A 20523-nucleotide genomic window follows, 5' to 3' on the forward strand; every position below is an offset into this window, starting at 1 on the left:
TGTTATTCCACTTACTTTTTTACCAAAATGCTGTTTTATACATTTAAGCACAAAAGTAACTGGAACGTCTATGTATTTCATCCCACTATTTGGGAAATAATATCTCGAAACTGGTGTCAGCCTGGAACTTCATTTCAAGTGGATGCGTCTTGCAAACTCACCGGCTACAATTCGTAAATCTCAATATGTGTCCTAAAGTAATTAAATAAGAAGTTCATTATTCGATTTTTGTTAATTAGTTTAATGTGTGCTTCCATTTCTCGTACTACTAATGTACGCCTCTTCGAATAACCCAGCTCAACGATAAATGCTACCTGCCGCAGGGATTTGTAAAAATTTCGTAAAGCTTAACTTTAAACACCCGGTATAATTGTACAGCTTCTGAGTTAGTGGCATATACAACTTTGGGAGGAGGGCTAAGAACGGTATAGTTTAAAATACAATGTTAAGTATCCAAGAAATCATACAAATGTTTAGAACACGTTTGTTGGAATCAACAACGTTAATATTCACGACTTTTATGGGTATTGACAAATTGCACGCAACCATAAGTATTAACAGTTAACTTAATGCTATAGGGCAAAACACTAACTCGATTAAATCACTTTTACATCCATGTTCCTGTTTATTTACTCAAGGTTTTCAATGTTCTAAACCTAACCTTCCTCTTCGTAACTTCGCGTGCTCGGGCATAACTTCTTCTACTTCCTTATCATACCTGGCTGCACATTTATCACATTCCCGGCGGAGGAAAAGCGCACCGGTGCAACATCGATCGTGGAAGGAAGAAGATGAAGCCGGCAGCTGCCCGCGTGCCAGTCGCATTCATCGGCGTCCCGACTCGTATATGCCTGGCGTTCGTCACGACCGGCCTGCCGCACCTAGGCTTGTGAGTAGGCCCTCACTACAATACATCCAGATGGCTTAATAACCCTCATTCAGCGTAGACTGAGCTTAGCACTGAACCGTTTTGGGCTATGAAACTCGCGTAGCTTTGTGTCGCCGCCAAGCTTGCTGTTTCATTGGGGGTCAGCGGCTATCAAAATGTCGAGGCTCTAAGAGTCTCACGTCAACCTGTGGAGTGAATGTCCAGCAGCCTTGAACCCTTCCGCTTGCCCCATTTCGAGTCGCACTCTCGTTTCTGAACCTTATCCTCGTCGGCCTTTCAAACAAACGTTGTCGGGCTGCTGGAAATAGCAATTACACTGTCAAACGCTCTCATCGATTCAATTGGCCACTTATTTTCTTATGTCAAGGCTCCATAAATTGTACATATTTCAGCCTCGCATAAACAAAATAGGAAACTGTTGTCTGCTGTTTTTGTGACATGTGAAAGTAATGTCTGTCGAGTTTTCTGCAAGACTATGAGCACCGGACTTGGAAAATTCTTGACTTATGCCAAGCATTTCTTTTCTCGCCGACAGCTACATCGAAGTAAGCTACTGAAAACTGTAGACACACTTGTCATAATGAGGTAAGTGTGTATCTTGGCTGCGCATAATGTAATTCGTACTACACCTACGCAGTTATAAAAAGCAAAAAAAAGAAGATGGTGGCGACATTTTGCCAGGTCATACTTGATTGTGCACGCTTCGTGATGCCTAAGCTTACGCGCAGCGCTCTGTAGGATGTTATCGGGCCGCAGAGAGTCATAAAAAAAATCTCATTATCCTGTGCCGTCGGGAAGCAAAGAAACTATCGCCTCCATCGAACCACTTATAGGAGGCGTTGTCACTTAATTCTAATAGATACTTTATCACGCACGGTTGTAATGCTGAGAAGAACTATGGCGACAATAGCTGCAGTCACGTGTTTCTTGCAGGATATAAAAAGAGAACTGGGCAGTATGGCCCTCTCTGCTTAAATGGTCCTTTATTGTGGCTAACGGAAGCAATAAACGAACAAATTAAAATTAAGACAGTACAAAAAATTACCCAATTGATGCTAAGGAAAAGGTAAGCAGTCAAGGGTAATAGAAGATTACATATAAACCCGAGCTTGTGTCTTTGGCGTGGAGTCGTCCAGTCACTTTTATATCTAGTGATGTCATTGCGTCAAACCTTGCACGTCGAATTCAACGAGTTATCGATGAGGTCTTTCAACTGAAAAGTTACTCAAGATCATGGCGTTTTCAGCTCTGTATCTTTCTCCGTCGACTCCGATGTTGGCAACCAGATCACTATCGTGTTTACGCATACGCGGTCATATTACACTCCTCACGCGAATGCACGTGCTTCTGCACAGGCCTGATTTCTCCAAGGATCACCCCATTGGCCCTGACAACAGGCTGCGCTGGCTGACGGCTGCTAGCCTGGCAACGTTCCTGATACTCTGCATCGCCGTCACTGCCTACTTCATATACGCTGGTACGCGCTCCTACTCTTGCGTGGACGAAACACTCCGAAAGAGATGGGGGAGTGTTGGCATGTTTGTTGTTGAAGTAACAGCATGTCCCGCTTGGTGCGCTGTCACTTTTGGTTCCCGTTCGATTGTGTTTCTCCTTCTACGTGTCGTCTACAACAGTGTACCTGCATATCCCATTTCTTCCACAGCACCTGCCCGTAACGTCGCATCGTTAACTGATTCGCGTACTCCCATTGGGGAACGTGACGCACAACACTGTGCGAAATAGATCTTGAATATTTTGTAAGAAAGGCGTTGAATGCGTCTGATAATACAGGCCAACACGTGAAACTTTCTCAGCAACAAATAAAATTTATTGCACCTCGGATGAGCGGAGCGTACGGCAAAGGTATGGTAACCCAGCCATGCCTTTGCCACTTCACTTTTCTTCGTTCGTACCGAGTTCGTAGCTGCGCCACTGTACTTGGGTAGAGTGACGTTCGCTTTGCCCCGCCAAGCAACGGCACTGAGCTGTGGTACTGGCATGGACTAAGATATTATTCCGTCGCGCCAAAGCGTCTCGGTGGCCATAATATTGGTACGGCGACCTTATCATCCGCCACCAGATGACGCCACTGCCATGTGCGCCATAGCATGCGGTATGCGTCTGCTGCAGCAGATGTCCGAAGACGACTGAGCACATGAAATTCCGAGGTATTCTCATAGCTATAGAACGTATGGAACATCCCCTTTCCAGAAGCGTTGTGGATTCAAAGCTGGTGAAAGCCAGCGGGCGAGATAGCTGCAAAAAGACATTTAGAGCATTGGGGAGAAAAAGCAAGGAAGTGATGAAGCGGGGTCATTACAGGCACAGATAGCCTTATGTTACAATAATATAGAGGTTTAATGAAAAGAAATGATATAGAGACAGGAAAAGTAATAAACCAAAATAGATCTAGTAAAATCGAATTAGGACAGCTATGTCATGTGAATATTTGTCACTCTCCCGTTTCAATGAGAATGAAATCAACATCATTATCACCGTCATGTATATTAGATTGTTTCTATAGTTCTGTGGTGTAAGTAATCCTAGTGTCTTAAGAAAATCAGCCCACTTATCGGCCGGAATTCACTGGCATATAATTGGGCCACGATGGACACTAAATGTAGTGGGCATCTCAATGGGCTGACTGAATGGGTCTCTCGAGCCAAATTATTGAGATTATTTCTCGCGTGTAGTCGACGAGAGAATAGCAGCCCAACTGTTCACCTCCGGGAAGCCTCGCACCGTAACTACGATAACACTTGTTTTCCCCCGTGTGTAGATCAAAACCCACCGATTCGTTTCGACCTATGATAAGCTTTTCATCGTCTTCCCGCAGGCTCGTCGCGACCGACATGTAAGTAAAAGCCGAAAGGACAACACTATCATGTTTAGAGGCGGTCCATTATCCTGTGGAGTATTTAAACGGCTTGTTAAGGTGATGTTAGCATGGTGCTAGGCGCTGCATTGCTGCCCGACACTTAATGAAGCCACTATTTGCAATGGCAATCGGAGGACACGCGAAAACAAGTACATGACGCTTTGAAAGCTCTTGGCTAATGTATTCACGTGAAAGTACATAGAACAATAGTGCAATATCATTCGGTCTGAAATTTCTGATGGCCCAATTACGAATTAAGCTACAAAACTGTTAAATATGAGCGCATGAACAGTTGGGTGTGCGATCGGAAAATAAGGGGACAAGACAATGCTTACGACGGTAGTAGCCGGACGGTAGTAGGAGAGAACGACAGCGCATTTGAATAAAAGTGCGAAATTCTGCAGTACTTTATTGCGATAGCAATTATATGGACACTTCAATCGGATTTCTGCCGTCGCCGTCGCCGTGAGGTTCCCTATAGATAAAATCTTCGCCGCGCGCTGTATGCCCGAGCGGAAGCGTGTGGGGACGCGCGCTATCACGGAGAGCGAACGCACTCAATCTCCCACGCGCAAGCAAGGAAGCGGAAAGTTCCGCCAGCGCCGGAGGGAGCGGGGGGGGGGGGGGGGGGGCGCACTTCTATTCTGCCAACAACCGCGCTCGTCTCGCCCGCACCATCTCTTATCTCCCCACGGTTCTGACCTTTATGCGCCGTGCATTCGCCGCTCAGTTTCCGTTAAAGCGATAGACCGCACGTACCTTCGCCGCTGCGACGTATATATGCGCTTGCTGCCAGCGTTTTGACAGTCGTTGTCTGCAGTCATTCAGTGTGATCTATTCACGTTTGTTTGTGCGCGCTCACACCACGCTTGTTCATTCAGTTAGTAATAGTCGAGCCACATTTTCCAACGCACGCTACACATGCAATGCTGCCCGGATCGGCAGTGCAGAGCTACAGGTGTGTCCCTTCGCACGCGCTGCCCACGGGAAGCGCTTCTCATCAACACCACCGTTTCACACGCGCCTTCTCGTGGTCATCGAGTCTCTCTTCATGTCGGTCTACTTACGCCCTAGCACACCTGCTTACTTAATCAGCTCATGTTTACTACAATTCTTATTGCTACCAAAGCCGCTCACCTTACTTCGTATGACATTGCTGGGTTGCTATCGCATTCATTGCTTCGCCCTTAGGGCGAAACTGTGACCTTTTTTAATTATGCATGTTAACGTCCCGAAATTTGTCAAAATATTCTTATTCCTTGCGAGAGCTTTGACAAGTATTTTACGAGCAGCAGCCGGGTAAGCGAATAACGGGGTAGCAGCAGTAGCAGTGCGTCTGTAATAGCGGTCGCTTGCAACAAAACACGCACCGAAATTAGGTCAAGACCGTGGTTCGATGTTTAACCTGCCAGAGCAAGGCGTGATGCAGCCCACCAAAACTGCTTGGTTACTTGTTTCTTTTCAGCAAAATTTTAAACTGCGCGATGTTTCTTTTCAGCAAAAATTCTAACCGCGCAGTTCAACATTTTGCTGAATTCATAAACCGACTAGTCCAACAACATGCCTTGTTTCTTTTCAGCCGCGCCTCGCCGCTACCAGCGGCTGGTATCTTCGGGCGCACCCAGTGAGTACACAGCAGATCATCTTTCACTTCCTTTAACACAGCGTCACATTCTTTAAAATAGCATAGACATACCCGACTACCGTATTCGTTGCGCATCGTAGTATGTCTCGTTATCGCTTTTTTTTAAATAGGTGTTCAAATTAAAGTACACACGCTCTTCGCATTTCAATCCGTACTAGTAGTACAAACGTAATTTTGGGAAGATTTAGAACCAGTTCGTGGCCTATATAGTCGACCTTTACTCAGGAGCATACTCGATCGTGAGTTTTTTTTTTTTTTTTTGCGCACCCAAAGTTAGGGGACGCAAATCGCCGAGCTTGCAAAAGAACGCAAAGGGCGTATAAAATGGAGTTCGTGTTTACTGCATACACGCAAAGCCGTTCGGATGCGCTACTTCTAAAACTCCCTATTTACGGCTACAAGGACACAGGAACGAACACGAATAAACTGACGGCAATTTTCAACACGTCCTGAATAAACTTTCGCTATTTACTTTGTATTCGGCTTTCTAACTGTACTTATCCAAAGAATACAAAGTTTCACAGGAAGATCGAGCCATGACGTGATCACAGTGGTCGAACAAGAAATGAAGCTGGAGTAAAGATTTCGACAAGGTAACTTGCCTTCCGCAAGCACTGCTGGACATCTCTCGTTCAACCATTGCTAACCTTTGTTGATAATATTTCCTTTAGTGACTGCATAGACCCAAATTCATTCCTCGTACACCCTGTCCTCCGGACCTGCGTCGAAACTTGAAAACGCTTCCGTGTGGAAATTCGTGTCAAATGAAAACGCCGCCCGAGCCTCGAATAACGTTTTCTCGGCTCACTTGATTCAAATCGAATTATACGACTCTGAAAAAAATGGAAAATTTATTGCACTCGTTATCTATCTCTCAGTGATGACAATGCCAGAGAGAGGTGTAAAAAAGGCATTTTCTTTTTTTTGAAATTCTCAAAAGCCCGTTGATCGTGCAAAAATAAAGTGTTGCCAGCTCACCCTCTGTCTCGTTTATACAATACCAGCAGTCTGAACATGTTGAACCAATGCCTTGTACCCGCAAAGAGGCCTAGCTTTTTTCTCCCACTCAAAGAAAACAGATGCCATATTTGGCCCCGTGCGTTCAGTAGTCATTAAAGGTTGCATGGTCCTTTATCATCTCGTGTTTTCATTTCATGGAATCGTAGTTGCATCAGCAGAAATGATGAGCAGCTTCTCTTCTCTTGGCAGCACCAGGCGAGGAACGGGGAGCCTCAGGTAATCAAGTTTTGCACATGCAAATGATAAAACACACTAATGATAATACGCACTGTGCACGGTGCCCACGCATCACCTCAAAACGCGACTGTTGTTCCTGCATGGACTGTCAACTTTGTGTGTAAATAGCTAAAGCTCTCAGCACAAAACGTTGACAGTCACTTTAGCGTACGCTAGAAGAGGATGAAGGCGAAAGCCATGCGCGCTCACGAGGCATTCATTAAATTACGTGACATTCTCATTCGCATGCGTTGTTACTTCCTATTGCTTGTTTTTTTCTCCCACCAAAGGTCGTGGGTTCGAGTGCCTTCATTAACTTGATCTGAATTAACTGTGCCTTAATTAACGTTGCCTTAATTCACACCAAAGGTGGTGGGTTCGACCATCAATGGTGGCACCATCACTTTCGGTGCCATCAATTTTGGTGCCATTGAATGCTCGACCCGTGAGCCATCTATAGGGCTTTCGCCTCAATAACTGACGGATATCAGTTATAGCTGATGTCCGTCATCATACGCATGTACGGGCGCTGACGGTGTTTCGTACACAGCGGAGCTGCCGAGCACGCTTTAATTAAAGCGGTACCCCTCAGTGCTCAGCTATCTCGCTACCAGTCGAGTTTCAACATGTCGCGGTAGCTCAGTTGCTATGGCGTTGCGCTGTATAGAACACGAGGTCGCGGGTGTCAACCTGACCGCGGCGGTAACATCGCGATGAAGGTGAAATGCAAAAACTCTCGCGTATCGTGCATTGTGTGCACGTTAATGAACACCACGTGGTCAAAATTATTCCGCAGTCCTCCACTCTATGGTGTGCCTCATAATCTGATAGTGGTTTTCGCACGTAGATACCCGGGATTTAATTTTTAGCCATTCAACTTTACATTTCTCACAGTAGTTTAGTCGCGATTCTTTTTTAGATAAATATATGGTCTGGACACTTTACGCGTCATATATACTTGAAATGTCTTGAACGTCTGGCAAGACTTCTACATCTAAAAATAACACAAGACACCTCATCGCCTTTCCAGATCCGCAGCCCGTGGTGCAGCCGAAGAAATGGGTGATCTACCGTAAGTGTACCCTCTACCGTGAAAGTGTCCTTGTTTCCGACTGTGCAGTAAATACAACATAGGAGAATAAGCGTACGCGATACGTGAGGCTGGAGTAAGCATCTTGTACAACAGTTAACTCCTTCTCCGAGAGTTCTCTTATTACTCGAAAGAGTACGTTCGCACTGCATGGTTGTACACTCTCAGAAACATTTTGCGCCCTTTAGAGCTTATCTGGTTCCTATGCAATAATCATCAATCTTGCCTACATTTCTTTTCCTTAACGGCGTGTTTTATACACTTTCTAGTCACGAGTGGTATGCGAGAATGAGCGTGACATACTGTTCCTGACAGGCACTTAGCGACTTCTTGCTTCCAGGCAGGATCCACCACAAAGGGTGCAAAATATTATATTTCGATTGTACGACAAATATCAACAATGTGCACAAGAACTAAAAACAAACAAAAAACAGACTTAAGATGCTTAAGATGTTAGAGTACGATAACTTTCGAAAATATATTTAAATATGGCACAAGTGGTTACTCGTAGCAACTCGAGTCACCAGCACTACCTTTGTTCCCAGTGTTTGGGCATAGTGTTCTGCATATTGACAATAGCGCCCCCAGAAATGCCAAAACCTGGACCCACTCAGAGGGTGCCAATTTGTCAGTTGCTGGTCTCAGTTTGCCGGGAATAACTTTCTTTCATGGCATGTCAAACGCAATCAAAGATGCGGGCTTAGAGTGGCAGCAGCGCATTGCCAAAGTCATCCATGGTCTCGCGGCAGCAGGCATATAATATGACTGGAACATGGTGCCACCGTAGTAGACCACTGGCTCCCATGCATTGCGGAGCGAATGACTGGGCACTTTAAGAACACAGGAGGCCACGGTGTGAATAATCAAAGGAGGGTTACTCCTTTAACCACGTGCCTTCGTGTGTGTTTAAAGGGCCCCACACCAGGTTTGGGCATTGCAAACAGAGAAGCGCGGTAGGCTCACATGCTAAAGATCGGGACTGCAAAGTAGTACAAAACCGCTGACTGGCGCGAAAACATCTGCAATTTGAAACGAAAGCCCGTGCGCCCTTCCTCGTGAAGGAGCCCCGTTTCCGTATGGTATATTCGGCTGGCCATTCTCCAGTGCTCTAGAGCTTTCTTTTGGTACGCATTACATTCGGCTTTTAGAAATCGAGCGCTTTCTGCACATTCGGCTGGTTCTTTTAAAGCGCCGCGCTCCAGCTCAATGAGCCCTCGGAGGCGCATGCACTTTCGTTTCGACCTGGGAGCGCGACCGAGACCTGGTAGACCTCCGGTCACGTGGCTGCTGCAGCTTCCATTCTTACCGTGACGTCAACTACGGCGGCATGCCTTGGCGCCTGCTGAGGACGTATTCTGCGAGGATCACGTTCGGCGATAATACCGCCGTCAGGCGCACGCTGACTGGCTGGTTGAGCAAAATCGAATGGGCTGATTGGCTGATACGTCACGCGAAGGCGATAGTATCGCCCAGGCGATCGTCGCAGAATGCGTTCCCTGATGACGTGCTTACGTGCTAAGGCTATTCCGGTCTCTGATTGCTCTGGCGAGCTCAGTCGGCTCAGGTACGATTTCTGTGGCTCCGATGAAGAGCGGGTTCGGTATCGTTGCGATCCGAGTATAGTTCAGTATGAGGACCAGCCGAATGTACGTAGCTTAGAGAGAATCGGGGTAACGCATATAACCACTTCTATGTCAGACACACTGCCTTCGAAGTCCCGAATTATGGCACTAGAGTTCGATAAATCATAATGCGCAGAACGCACAAAACTGCCACTAAAGGTGATTTTGTGATTAAAGGGAAGTAACTACATTGAATAAAAATAAATAGGAGGCGCGGCTCATGGCGTAAACCTGACGCGGCACTTCGGCTCCAGTGTGGGATAAGGCAGGGAAGGAATTTCGCTTGCGGGCGCTTGTCGGGACAAAAAGAGAGGATGCCTATGTACGCAGTGAAACCCGCCTCCGGCATGTATGGATGATGCGGCGTTTCAGGTTCTCCTCTCCCTTCTAATAACGAACGATTTTTTTTTTAATTGTGGCGATAAAACGCTCTCTAGACGGCGCTTCACAACATCTATAGTACCTATAACCAATGTTTCCTATGGAGCCTTGCGCGGGCCCCTTTAACGTTCCTTAATGCTGCCGTGAAGTAAATATATGCCGACGCATTCACTTTGCTAGACGACGCCCCGATTCGTGTGACGCCCAACGTGCTGCTGTGCGCCACCAGCGGCCGTGGGACCGAGAAGCTGTCTGAGGCCCTGGACGCCTACTGCACGCACGTCATCTACACCGGACCGCTGGTCGTAAAGCGCATGCCGGGAAGCGGCAAGCTCTTCGTGGATGTCAGAGGTATGCGAGACGAGAGAATACCCGACTCACTGTAAGGTCCATAGGAAATTGGATGAACGCATGATTATCTTAAGCGTGTGCCGTTGAATGAAAGCTTTGCCTTGGAAGCACCCTGCCTAAATACATGGAGGAACGAATGAATCTTTTGGCATTCACTGAATTTAGACCCTTGAATATAGTTACTGCGTGTGCGCGCGCGCGCGCGCGCGTGTGTGTGTGTGTGTGTGTGTGTGTGTGTGTGTGTGTGTGTGTGTGTGTGTGTGTGTGTGTGTGTGTGTGTGTGTGTGGTGTGTGGTGTGTGTGTGTGTGTGTGTGTGTGTGTGTGTGTGTGTGTGTGTGTGTGTGTGTGTGTGTGTGTGTGTGTGTGTGTGTGTGTGTGTGTGTGTGTGTGTGTGTGCGTGCGCGCTAGCGTGCGTGCATGCGTGCGTGCATGCGTGCGTGCGTGGGTGGCTGACCATATCGCCAAATTATACACAGTTTCTAATGCTCAGATTTCTAAGACTAGTCTTGGTGCTTGTTTTTCACCATTACTGGACTAGAAGGGGTTTAGATCATCTGTAGCAGGTATAATCAAATTATACTCATTGATCTGGATTGTACTCGAAAAGGCAGAAATTCATTCACGAGAAATCGAAAAACAGAACTGGCCAACACTAAGTGGCTGACCGTTCTAACTAGTAATTCTAGCCGATGAACTTTCAAGTGAAGACATCGATGTGATAGACTAATTACATATTGCGTCATCTCTCAGGGCTGTAACTATACGGGAGGAGCCCATCTTGTATGGCGAATCTTGTATTATACATTTTCCTATACACACGAATTATCAAGACGTGAAACAATGGTAACGCTCGTGGCTGTTGTAGTGACGTATTTTCTGTAATATCAAGGTGAATCTCCACAGCACTAACAACCTAATATTGCCGAGAACGCGGGCACTGTCCCAACACCTTCTCCTTCCCCTGGTGCATGTGCAACGTACATTATGCAATGCGGCGTAGCGATGTATTTCTTGTACTCGGTGTACGCTGCAATTTAACGTTGTAATCTTCATTCAGTGCTCTATCAATTGATCACGTGATCACTGCTTCTCACACACCCCGTTACGATCACAAGGCCAATAGTATGCGAGAAAGTTTCAGTCCCTAGCCCTGATCAATGCTAGGAAGTCCACAAACAGAGAATTACTGCACGCCGTTTATGGCACTGGGGGACGGAGTGAGACACGTAATTACTGAGTGAACGTACGACAACACGAAAGTAAATGAATCGCGAATGCTTTGGCGACGCAGACACCGAGGGCTACCGTGTGTTCGCCGGCCTGACCAAGACCCACGAGCGGTACGTGTCCTTCCGCTGGAAGGCCGCCTCGTGGAACGAGGGCGACGTCCTCCAGGCGCTCGTCTCCTACCTGCGCTTCAACAGGCTACGGGGCATCGAGCTCGTCATGAGCAGCCACACCGAGAGGAGCAAGCTCGTACGATTCTGCGAGGTAACGCAATTGCGCCGCCGCCTGCAATACGTGGTGCCCAAATGCACGCCCCAGAGACGCTTTACTCTGAGTAACAGATGTAAATCTCGAAGGCTATGCTTTTGCTGACTATATATGCACCGAATGTAATTTTGGAGGCGGAGACACCTCACGACCTACATGTTTTAGACGTAACCTATTTTCGCGCGAAAGCTTCTACACACGACTCACCAACAGTTGCCTCCGAGATAAGTACACCCACACTCACGCGATTCCAGATCTCGGAGGCCGTACACTAACTTATGCGCAGTACAGCATAGACTCGTCGGCAAGTCAGTACCGTAAGCTGGCTGCATGTTACAGAAAAGAGAGAATGAGTCGTTCATTGGACGCTGCTAATTTTCTTGTGAAGCTCCGAATGTGTCGTCGTAGCGCCATCATTACGCCGGTGATGGCAGTGCCATCTTCTGGTTCTCCTTTCCGGTAGGACAGCGCCAACCATAGTCCTTGCTGCACTGTACCGAGTTGCTGAGATGGAGCATAAAGTGCTTACGAGCGTGCATAGCACGAGCGCTATAAACAGGCATATGAAGCTATGCTCATTCACCAAACCACAACACTGACCAAAGTTAGTGATAACAGCACGAGTAGGTGGACTCGACGGTTGGTGATGAATTTTTGGGGGCTGCGGAGCAGAATAACTACGTAGACTACACACAGAAAGTGAGGTGGGCGTTTCTGTGTTCGCGTGTACACCGTTGCAATTTTTACAGCGAAGCTGTTAAGGGCTAGGTTCCCCATGTTCGTGTCCGCGTGTAGAAAAAAACTGTAATCAGCGGCATTTGCGTTGGCTCCATGTACGCGGGGGTTTGGCTCGATGTGCGTGGCGGTTTCCCGCCAGTTGTGCCTTAGCACAGGTGTCAAAACGGATGATGGATGGCACATTGTTGTACCCCTCGCCACCGTCGACGCCTCTTTCACAAATGTCGCGATACTCGGTGGCGGCACGTCCCACCAATCGTTGTGCTCCTTTGTCTCATGACGTAGAGATCGCGCAAGCGCTGTAATCAGCAGTTGCCCTTTGGACTCGCTATGGGACGGACGGTCGTTTAACCAAATCTTCCAAGATCCTGATGTCTGGATTCTGACGATTCCGTGCAGTGTGCCGCGGCTATGAACGCTGTGGCTCATGCGCTAGTATATGACGATGGACCGTACTTGGCGCAGCAAACGCGCTACTTGACCATCGCGCGTGGTGCAAACAAGGCGCCAGTGTCCTTGCTCTTTGACGAACATGCCGAAGACGCTCAATATAGTCAGTAATGATAATATATAAATTCACTATAGCAATATTCACTATAGCCGATCCACCATAGTCACAGCTTCGCTGCCTTCCATCATCACAGTAGTGAAAGAGCTATGAATTTTCTAATAATATCGCGCGAGCGTCGACCGCGCTGCGTGTCGGCGCCCTTGTAGACGCGAGGGGCGACGGGATCGATGACAATTGCGCCGGGGGCGCAAGACGATTTCCCTTTAGAATGTATTCTCCTGCGTTATTCGCTTGAGGAGTACGCCTTGCCTCTAAAGGTCGCTGACATGACGTGCGGTCAACGCTCGCCTGATATTACAAAACAAATTGCAAGGGTACTTCGTCTGTATTGCACTGGCGCCCAAAGAACATTGTACTGTCATCACTGACAGTGTTTGTTCCGTTGACTTATTTTAAGCTGCTAAATGTAAGTTTGAGAAGTTGGGCCAACGTAAGCTAACGCAGCCTGGTCGCTACACGCTGACAAGGGCCATCGCTCTTCACGATATAAATGCGCGCTTCCGCAGTGCAGACATGTCCATTCATCATGCTGGGCATTGTTACAACAATGACGGCGAGCTTTGCCCACCCTTTTCGCAAGTATATCCGTGCCCTATTTCTTGCGCGATTTCAAATAATTGTACCTAAAGTGTTACTTAACTTTAGCGATGAAGATAATACTTTGAGAATAGATGGCTCATTGGTCTACTAAGGGGAACGGGGGTCCGTGTTAAAAGCCTTTCTCCCTCTTTACTCTGTGCCTTTGCTCTTCCTCTCCGATTGTTCAGAACTTCGTGCAGAAGATGAGGACCAACGCGAGCCTCATATTGAGGGTACAGAAGACGGTGCAGCTCAACAAGGTCCTGTTCAAAAAGCTGGCCAGGCAAGACATTTGCTTACTTCGTGATCAGTGTTGCCATAATTCTTCGAAGCGCCTCGCTAAATTAAACGAAAAAGTCGTTAAACTACAACTAAATTTTGCTGCGATGTCGCTAAAATTGTCGCTAAAACTTTTTCAGTAAATTTTAGGCAACGTAGGTGTTTTTGGAAGCGCTATAACGTACGCTAGCATAGCGTAAATTATTTACGGAAACGTCTCAGGTTTGTCTGGGGTCCGTGTGAGTCAGGAATAAACAGGGAATTTACCAGCAAAGTTTAGTGGGCTTTTACTTTACTATTGTACTTTTACATAACAATGGACGATGACTGTTGGAATTCGGCATTTACCCTAAGACTGTTGTGTTCCCAATGCAGCCCGGTTCAAAAGAACACTAGCGATATGATTTTCCTAGCACGAAAATGCACTAATGCAGTGGCCCACATTGTGCCTAAAATTTTCTAGTTCTCGGCGCTCCGGAAAGGATAGCGAAATTCTGTGAGATCACAAAATCGCATGTCGACACGGCGATGAGAATTATGCGACCTTGATGCAGGTCAAACACTACGCTTCTGTTCCTTGATCTACCTGAAGGCTCTTCACAGTACTGATTTGTACAAAACCCATGCGATAAGAAAGCAGTGTGTTGTCGTCATGGCCGCCATTTTTTAGACGCTACATATAGCGTTTATCACGTGTCTAGATCCCTAACCGTCTCACCAGCTGTTACCAGAGCTGTGACGAGAGGCATATTCATATGGCAGACACACGTGGTTTAGCGGTGACGAGGTAATGACAATATGGGTGATCGGGCTTAAGTTTTCTATTGTCGAGGACAATGGCCAAGACGTGTGATCCACCTGCAGTCTCCCCGCTTACCTGGTCTTGGAGACGCAAGTGGTGAACCTGCCCGGCCTGCAGACCAGGCGCTTCCCCAACGCGTACCAGCCCTTCGCTGGCTCGCACAAGAACGACGTCTACATGGTTCGTATTGCGTACCTTAAATTCTCAAAAACGCACGTCTCTTCTAACACCCTGTTTCTAGTAAATTGTCATGCGGAGGAGTCTCACGGCTTTCCTTCCTACCAGTAGACTTAAGCAGTCTCGTTTACTGTTGCAGCATCCTTGTCTCGGAAACCGAGTGTCTCACCTACTGGGCTAAACCAACGCCTCCTAGATGGCAGGCCTGTAGACTCTCCTTTATGACATCATGATAGTTTAACCGAAATTTACGTTGTCATGCGTTCCGTGAGGAAAGCGCTCACTTCAAAATCACCGCGGCTTACTCGGGAGCGTCCCCGTTAGATTCTATGGCAGTCGGGCAAGCTAGCATGACGTCACGGATCAAAGTGCACCGGCCTTGTACTATCTAGGAGGCGTTGGCCAAGCGCCTCAACGCTCTCGCTTGCCCTCGAGCAGTTCATAGTTCGAAGCACCGCTCAGCGGCGTTCAATTGGGCATTAATGCTTTTGCCTTCACAACTCATAAGATCTGCTTAGGTGTCCTAGGATGTTCTTTTTTTTTTTTGGCCACCAACAAGACACAAAATTCACAGGGTCTCTTTTGTTATCCCTTTTCATTATAGGGTTTTACGTGCCAAAACAACGATCTGATTATGTCCCTGAGACGATTTAGCTGCGGCACGAAGTGCCTATTTATATCAAAGGCTCCGGCAACAGTCACCAACGCCGCACGCATTTTATTGCGATAGCAATTATATGGACACTCAAAAGCAGATTTCTGCCGTCGGCGTCGCCGTCGCCGTCGCCGTGAGGTTCCGTATGACGTCATTTGGAGATGAAATCGTCGCCGCGCGCCGCCGAACGCTGTATGTGCGAGTGAAAGGGCGCGAGGGACGCGCGCTTTCACAGGGAGGGAACGCACGGCGGAGAACAAACGCGCGTTCTGCGCCATGCTCGCTTAAGGGCTGCAGAAGTAGGCGTCTCTTTTCTCCTTTACAATGACCATATATGTAGAGCAAACGCGCCTTCTTCAGACGCGCGAGAGTCCGTGGGGGAGGGGGAGGGAAGGGAGCCGACGTTTAGCTGCGGCACCAAGTGCCTATTTATATCAGAGGCTCCAGCAACAGTCACCAACGCCGCACGCATTTTGAGCTAACGCGGGCAAACGCCACCAAATTCAAAGGGTCCCTTATGTTATCCCTTTTCATTGTGGGGTTTTACGTGCTAAAACAACGATCTGATTATATCTCCTTCGACGGCTTGAAGGCGAAATCCCAAGTGCCGATGCATTAAAGACGGACACATTGCGTACACATCCCCCTTAGTTCGCTTAGTCATCCTTCTTTTCTTAATTCGCTCACTCAACCTCTTAATTCCCTTAGCCATCCCCCTTAATTCGCTTAGTGTACGTCGCTTAGTCATCCCTCTTAATTCCAAATGACGAGGGTCTGCCTCCCACCTACGGTCGTGGGTTCGAGTGCTTTAATTAACTCGATCCTAATTAACTATGTCTTAATTAACTTCGCCTACAATAATACCAAAGGACATGGGTTCGACTCCCACCGAAGGTCGAAGGTTCGTAGCCTTCTTGTACCTTTCGCGTCGTCGACGCGTTATCGCTCAAGGTCGACTGACTCATGAGACATATAAGGCTTTCGCCTTATTAATTATGAATTTATGATAAATAGAGAAAGTAAGTGTGCGACCGGCGAGCAGCCCTAACGACCTTGCAACAGCGCGCACACCTGAACTACTTCCTGGCTGCGCAGAGGTACCGGCTGTGGCAGGTGCACCCATGGCGTCGTCACCTGCACCTGGAAAATGTGTGCTTCACCATCTCCATGGCCGTGATCAAGGCCCGCAAAGGACCCACCAAGAACAGGGTACTCGAGTACTCCTACACCAGCATCAAGGAGGTACGGGCGCCTCTCCGCTCAGACTTTGTCGTGGTAGTGGGGGCGCCTCATTGGTGATGTCCAAATCCGAGCCCCAGAGACGGCTCTCTCGTGGGCAGGAGAAGCGAATCTCGAAGGCCACGATTTTGCTGATTGCTTACTCTGGAAGCAATTGCAGAACCGGAAACACGTTTTAGACGTCATGTTTTGGACATAACCTATTACAGAGGCTTCGTCGTGCAGGAACAGAGGGATGGAAAATCGTTGCGCTGATGGCAGCGGGCCGAAAAAATTGCTTTTCCGTGCATCCGTTGTATGGTGGCCACAACCAATATACTGGCCTCACACTGAGTTCCGCTACAACAGAGTCGCTGCAAACGATGCCGGTAAAGTGCGTTGAGGCATTCTTAGCAGACTGATGGCAACTATGAGTGGAAGTGCGTAGCTTTTGAACTGTTCCTATTTTCTTAACATTTATTTAATGCGAAAAACCTGCTTCAATCGCAGGAGTTGACGGCTTTACCGAGCCGGCTGGCATATAGGTATCGTTGAATGTAAAACAGGGACACGGATGAAATTGTCAGGACAAATGCTTAATTTTGTTATAGCATGGCGTCCGAGATAGGGCGGCGACGGCGCGTGCCGCTCGATTTCGGAGGCCACGTTTAAAATCAGTGAGTTCCTACAAAACTTACTAGAAGGAGCTCTAGCGCTGATGTTTATGAAAGCTGCAAGCATGTCTGTTTAGCCAGCTTGAGAATGACGGCTAGAAAATTAATTGGTCTTTTTGACTTTGCGACTTAATCGATCATTTCAATAAAATAATTCACCGCGATTGTGCATTCACCGCGATTGTGCAAATAATTCACCGCGATTTAACGCCTTCGGCGTTAAACAAAATAGGATACCTTCAATGTTTAGGCCAATGAAGGGAGGTAAAGCGTTGCAAGTATAGCTGCAAGCATACTTACGTATCTTAAGCCACAAGCTTAAAGATCGGACAAATTAATCTATGTACTAACCATCATTACCACAACAGTTGGGCGATCGCAGCATCGCATTTTCCTGTAATTTAAATTTAGTAAAACACTTTATGGTTAAAAGTGTTAATTATCAGACCACTGCGGAACCATATGTGACAAGCATTTTAACAACACTCTTAATCTTCGCAATCAAGGGCGGACGGGTGAAGATATCAAGCTTGTACTGCCGGCAGAGCGGGAACGCAATGTTAATGTCGTTCACCTGTCCCCTCTGCAGCCCTGCGAGCAGAGCTCCATGAAGAAAGGCGTGGACTGGAGGGCTCTGTCGCGGTTCCGCGAAAACCGGACCACCTACTATGCCTACGACAACAAGCAGACCTTCACCAACAAGGTTTGTATAGTGCTAATGCGAAGCAATCGGCAGAAAGCTGTGTTGCTTTAGAGCACATCTCTGAGGCACCCGTTCCTCCGGCGAGCGTCGGCGTCGTACCTCGTAACCGAACGAACGAGCACAGCGAAAGATGAGAGCGAACGCTGAGCGCGGCGGGGGATGAAAAGAGCGGCGAGGAGGAAAGCGGAGAGGAGGGTGCAGCTGAACCATGAGGCGGAAAGCGGAGGAGGAGGGTATGGCGAAATCGTGAGAAGAAAAGCGTAGTTCGGCGACGATGGCGCCAGAGTAGCGCGCTTCGTCTGGTAGATTTGTCGGCGGCGGCATCTGTGAATCGCGCCCATGCACGCGTCACCCACGCGCTGGCTCTCGCGATCTCCAGGTGAGCAAGGCAGTCGCGCCACCACTTCGCTCCGTTTCGGAACGTGCCGCACTGAGGCCGATTGTCAGCGCCAGCCAATATATCGCGAAGTGAAACACGTATGCAACGGCGCACAAATTTCTCATTCAGGGAGTATCGTAATCGTTGGTGAAATTTTTGCTTTCCAGATTTAAGGCCGAATGCCTATTTTTGCATTATTATTATTTTTCTATATTTTTTCTAGTTCTTTCTTTCTTAAAGGGTTCCGGAAAGGGGGCGTGGCTATACACGAGCGCAGTATCAACCACGCAAACAAAATGGCACGTCTTGGCAGAACGCAAGGCCCGATTCCCACAACCGTCATCCACTCCGTCCCGTCAGGGCACCAGCGTCCGTCAGCAGAGAACGTTTCCTGGTCGATTGCTCCACAAAAAAAGGGGGTGCTGGCCAACATCGCCGTAGTACCGCTTTTGAGGACATACCGGATCTCACGCCGGTGTCGTAATGGTGAAGCGACGTGGTGGATGACGGTTGTGTGAATCAGGGCTAAGCCTTCGCGTACAATTGCACGTTTACGTATGCGCCTTGCCTGTCAAAGACGACCGTACAGTCATCCATGTGATCCCGTGTCCTGCGCTTCCAACCCTTTCCTAATATGAATCACTAGCTGGCCCAAAGAAATGCTCTTCTATAAAGCATAGTTAGTGTGCGTTAGTCCCGGTGACCTGTTCAGCCGCAATAACTGCTCTTTCGCTGTGTGTCTCGTTTCTCCATAATTAAATTAACCTTTCGCGTTATGCATCGCAGCTGTGGCGGTTGGCCCACGAGTTCCCGCGCTACTGCGTGGCCGCGTATGACGTCGAGAAGGACGACTTCGAGGGCGTCTGTCCCAAGAAGAGCGTGCCCCTGCTACGCGTCGTCAAGAAGCTCGTCACGTCCACCCAGCGAGCACGGCTGGACTGACGCGACGCGCCCGCGCGTGGTGGTCCCGGTCCTTGGCCACCAAGTGGTCGGGAAAGACCAGGGGCCAACACCGCTCGCTCGGCGTGACGGCGATATCGAGCGCCCAGCGCTTCGCGTCGCTTTTGTAAAGCAAGAAAGTATCGGAAACTAAGCCTTCGTTGCGTTTCACTTCCGTGCCAGCTCCATAGTTTTTCGTACGAAGGCTCGCACGCGTTCGTAGTCAATTTGTTTTTTTTTTTTATCTATTTATTTTCCCTTAAGAATGCTAACTTGGGAGTACTAAGGTGCAGGCAGGCACCGAAACATATATGACTGTACCTTTCTCTCAATGTCCATAATAAATGTAAATGTATCCTCCTATATAGTTTTGAGTTATTGTACTTAAAACGTAGTAAAAGAAAGCGCGCCATAAGTTGATTTTACAGGGAACCTGTTCTGGATATCTTTCAAACGGTTCTGCGACGGTAGTGACAGCCGACAACTGCCTGCGGTGGCATGGTTGGTATATCCGTTGTCAGCACAAAAACAGACAGTAGTGCACGGCCTGCGTCGGAACCCTAAAGCGGCATTAATCTGAGCCGGTATTTTGTAGCGATGCCTCTTTCGATGCTAATTCCTTCCGGTGCCTTTCGCTTTCGTGAGGGACCACGTTCGGCGACAGTCGGACGGTGACTCTACGAATGCATCATCACTAACAACTATCTATGCAACCAGGCTTTCGGAAGGCGAACCCAAAAGCCGGCGTCGGTACCGCAGCATACCGGAAAACGCGTCGCGTATAGCAGTAAAAAATTTGCCAAGCTCGGAATCTCGAAGCTCCGGTATACCGAATGAAAGGCCAAGTGCATTGACCCCGAAAGGCTTGCAAAATCTTCTAGAAGTGGTAAACCAGGGCTCCAAGACTTGCGAAGCGTGTGAAAACACTGTACAGCTTTATGCTGTCGTTGATGTACGAGCTTCTCGTATTGGCATACATCTGCGCAGATTTTTTACAGCTGTAACTGTTCCGGGCGTCCTCCAGTCAACTTTCGCGCACGCAGGATGTCGCAGCGGCCGTGTTCAGCAGTCTCACGCTTTTTTTTTTTTTTTTTTTTTTGGCCGTTGTCATCCGTGCATTCGACGTTCATGTCACCGTCATCGTCGGGCACCCTTGTCGTCATGGCGGTTACCGCTATTATCGGCTGCACTTCTGTACTTCGTGTTTTTTTTTTTGTTTTTT

General features: G+C 48.0%; 1 protein-coding gene across 1 annotated transcript; it reads left to right on the top strand.

Moving 5' to 3' along the window:
- The first annotated feature begins 792 nt into the window (after window positions 1-792).
- On the top strand, window positions 793-19455 carry LOC119454066 (uncharacterized). The gene is made up of 12 exons (XM_049667898.1): window positions 793-889; window positions 1425-1474; window positions 2245-2366; window positions 5347-5391; window positions 7679-7720; window positions 9922-10092; window positions 11385-11584; window positions 13664-13758; window positions 14619-14736; window positions 16484-16630; window positions 17870-17983; window positions 19149-19455. Exons 1-12 carry the CDS (start codon window positions 848-850, stop codon window positions 19302-19304), a joined length of 1302 nt encoding a protein of 433 aa, XP_049523855.1. The 5' UTR covers window positions 793-847; the 3' UTR covers window positions 19305-19455.
- Window positions 19456-20523: the final 1068 nt, after the last annotated feature.

Source organism: Dermacentor silvarum, chromosome 5, assembly GCF_013339745.2.
Source record: "Dermacentor silvarum isolate Dsil-2018 chromosome 5, BIME_Dsil_1.4, whole genome shotgun sequence".
Classification (NCBI taxonomy): domain Eukaryota; kingdom Metazoa; phylum Arthropoda; class Arachnida; order Ixodida; family Ixodidae; genus Dermacentor; species Dermacentor silvarum.